Source organism: Frankliniella occidentalis, unplaced genomic scaffold, assembly GCF_000697945.3.
Source record: "Frankliniella occidentalis isolate FOCC.00 unplaced genomic scaffold, Focc_3.1 Scaffold151, whole genome shotgun sequence".
NCBI lineage: Eukaryota > Metazoa > Arthropoda > Insecta > Thysanoptera > Thripidae > Frankliniella > Frankliniella occidentalis.
Window position 1 is genome coordinate 567,421 of NW_026267278.1, and position 2,857 is coordinate 570,277.

At 40.4% G+C, this 2,857-nt stretch overlaps 1 protein-coding gene across 3 annotated transcripts in view; it reads left to right on the forward strand.

The window, feature by feature from the left end:
- Positions 1 to 101: 101 nt before the first annotated feature.
- LOC127750201 (uncharacterized) overlaps positions 102 to 2,857 on the forward strand; it is a 15,773-nt gene continuing 13,017 nt past the window's right edge. Inside the window, exons 1-5 of one of the 3 annotated variants that reach the window (XR_008011576.1) lie at positions 102 to 311; positions 410 to 814; positions 894 to 1,294; positions 2,077 to 2,212; positions 2,621 to 2,772. Coding sequence is in view for 1 of the 3 variants with exons in the window: in XM_052271147.1 (XP_052127107.1) it covers positions 941 to 1,294; positions 2,077 to 2,370 (648 nt within the window). In the remaining 2 variants the exon portion in view is untranslated. Of the gene's footprint in view, positions 312 to 409; positions 815 to 893; positions 1,295 to 1,593; positions 1,620 to 2,076; positions 2,773 to 2,857 lie in introns of those variants that run through there. The other 2 variants (XM_052271147.1, XM_052271148.1) reach the window with 2 other exon arrangements.

Sequence of the window (2,857 nt, forward strand, 5' to 3'; positions counted from 1 at the left end):
ATGAATCGCAAATTTTACATTTTGCTATAACATTGATCTAAATCCACATTGTAAAATATAGTCAAGTTTAAAAGTAATATGTTCATTCCATTTCAAGGCATTCTCAACTGCTGAAGTCTCTCAAGCTAAAGAATGTTTCTGGAAACTTCAAGAAATTGTCTCACAACTTAATGCATTGAAGAAAGGAATTAGATGGCTCTTGCATCTTGTCACATTTACAAGAGATTGAGGTTCACAGCCTCACGGTGGTCCGCCAGGGATACCCATAAGAACACTTTTAGCAAGAGGGGCACCTAGCCAAGGAAAGGATGGTAAGTCTCTATCTAAACACTCTTACTAGATCTTTGTTAGAAAATTATAGACTTTTTTTGTTGTTGTTGCATGTACAACTAAGCTGCGTTTTTTACAGGTGGCTCTTTAGGCGTGAAACGTGGTCTCCTTCAGCTACCGCCGCGAGATCAAAAGCTTGTAAAGTCAAGTGCTAGTCGGGGAAGCTGGCCTGGTCCTGGTGTCAGTGGGGCTCCATGCTTACTTGCCCCTGAATTCAGCAAGAGCGAGCAGCAGTTAAATACTAGTAGAAACACTGCTTCTACCACAACTATTGCCTCTCCTAGCATCGCTGTAGCTACCTTGTCTCTGTCCCCTCCTTCACCTCTTCCCAATCCACGATCAGCTGGGTCTGCCCCTGTTGTCAGTGGAACTCCAAGGAAAGAGAGTGCTGGTAGTGTAGGCTCTGTTGGGGTCATGGCTGCCAGTCCAGCCTAGAGTAATTCAAGTATATGCTCTGCAACATTAGGCAGAAATAATCCTCCAAGTATGCTCAGTTTTGTTAGAAATGGACTGCATTCAAATTGTTTCTTGTTATGACAGTTTTTCTCATTTCTTGTTCTCAGGCTCTTTGAAAGGTTTACCAAATTCACGTAGTGAAGACACTTTGCTCATGTCTGCGTCTCAACGGGTTCATTCACTGGGCCACCAACGTAGTCGATCATCTGTCCTCACTGCCAGTGTATCGGCAACAACTTCTCCTCTTCTTTCTGTTCGTTCCTCCATTCATGGTGCAAGCAACCAGCCTGTTGGAAGTGCTATAAGTGTTAGTGGAATGAGTACTGGCAGTGGAGTGAGTGGAGGAAACATTACTGCAACCAGTGAAAGCCAGCATTCCTTATCTTCTGAGGATTCGGCCGTTGTCAATATTGGCAGTGTCGGAAATAGGAACCCTGCAGAAGACGAGGATGATGAGAGTGGAGCAGGCTCAGTTATTGTGCCCATTCCATCATCTGGAATTCTCCAGGTAATTTGCATCAACACTTGTTTCCTCTCTAAGGAAACCAGCCTCCCCCAGACTTAAGCAAAATGCTCTTTTTCAATCAAAATCCTTAAATTGAATCTCTTTCAGTTTTTGTGCTTTTTGCTTAGTATTTGATTTACAATGTAGTACTTTTCTGAATCAAGAAAGTTTAACTTGAACTTCCCTGCTACTTATACAAGCCATTTTATATTTTGTAAAATTTTGTCAAGGGTATTCTACTGATTTATTAATTGTTAATCTACTTCCCAAATGGTAATGTGTTCTTGGCTTTTTCTTCCAAGCCTTCAAATTGAGGATGTTGTTGGAGGTTGGTATATTTGATAAGTCAGTGTAGAAACAAACATTATGTACTGCATGTCAGTCTCAAAATTTACTTGGAACCCATGGGGACCCTAAAAATGTTTTAGGAACTAATTGGATCTCATGGATTTCCACAATTTGGGACCCTGGGCCCCATATGAATTTTGAGCTGGGTAAGGTGGTGAGAGTGGTGGCCAAGCCCTGATGAGCCTCTATAAACACTTCAAAATCACTGAATGCTGACACCCCACAGTACATTTGCTCTCTTCATAGCTGTCCAATAACTGCATCTTATGGATATTTTGAATCTAAACTTATGTAAACTTTCTAATTATCCAACAATTTTAGATAAATTTGTTTTCCACATTTATTGTACATTGTTTCACTATGTTTGTGCTTAATCGTCTCAGTTTTCAATCTGCATTTACTGATAGACTTTAATAAAATGTTTGTGACTGTTCCAGGTGTATGCAGCCTACAAGACTGGCCTTGCCTCTGGCTCAAGCCTGAAGGTTCATGTTCCCCAAACTTCTGCCCGTGAAGTTGTGTACTTAGTTGTAAAGCAGCTGAATCTTGCGGCTGTGCGGAAAGGGAAGGGAGGTCCTGTTTACCCTGATGATCGACTAGAAAACTTTTGCCTTTTGCCTTTTGCCGTGAACGGTGTCTTCGTAATGATTTCAAGCCCTTACAATTACAAAACCCCTGCCGGAAGGGTAGGGTGTATGTACGGCAAAAACGTGACGTTTTTGCAGCCCTAGACCAGTGTGCTCGAAGACCCACATCATTTCTGTAGAGTATTGAATGAATTTGTGATGTTAGAAACTTGCCTGTGCTGCAATTTCCTGATTACTGTAGTGTTAATGGGCACCATTATTGTTTCATGTCAAGTCTTTTGAACCTTTTTCTTGAAATCTCATAGTTTTCCCAGACCTTATTTTAAAGAGTACTTCAAATTATTAGGAAGTGTTGTTATTGTTGAATACAATTCCTATTTATTGTGAATTCCAGAATTGGCATGTCAGGATAGCTATGACAAACACATGGTCCTTGGTGTCAGATCTTTATCAAATCTAACTATGAATGATGAATGCATGAGCATGAAATGATGCACATCTATAGTAAAGAGTAAAGAGAATATGATGCTAGCCATTGTACGCTAGGTTTGTGCTTCATATTTATTTAGTTAAAAAATGAACTTAAATCATTTGTGGCACAATCATTTCCGGGATTAAAAGTGCTTTTTTT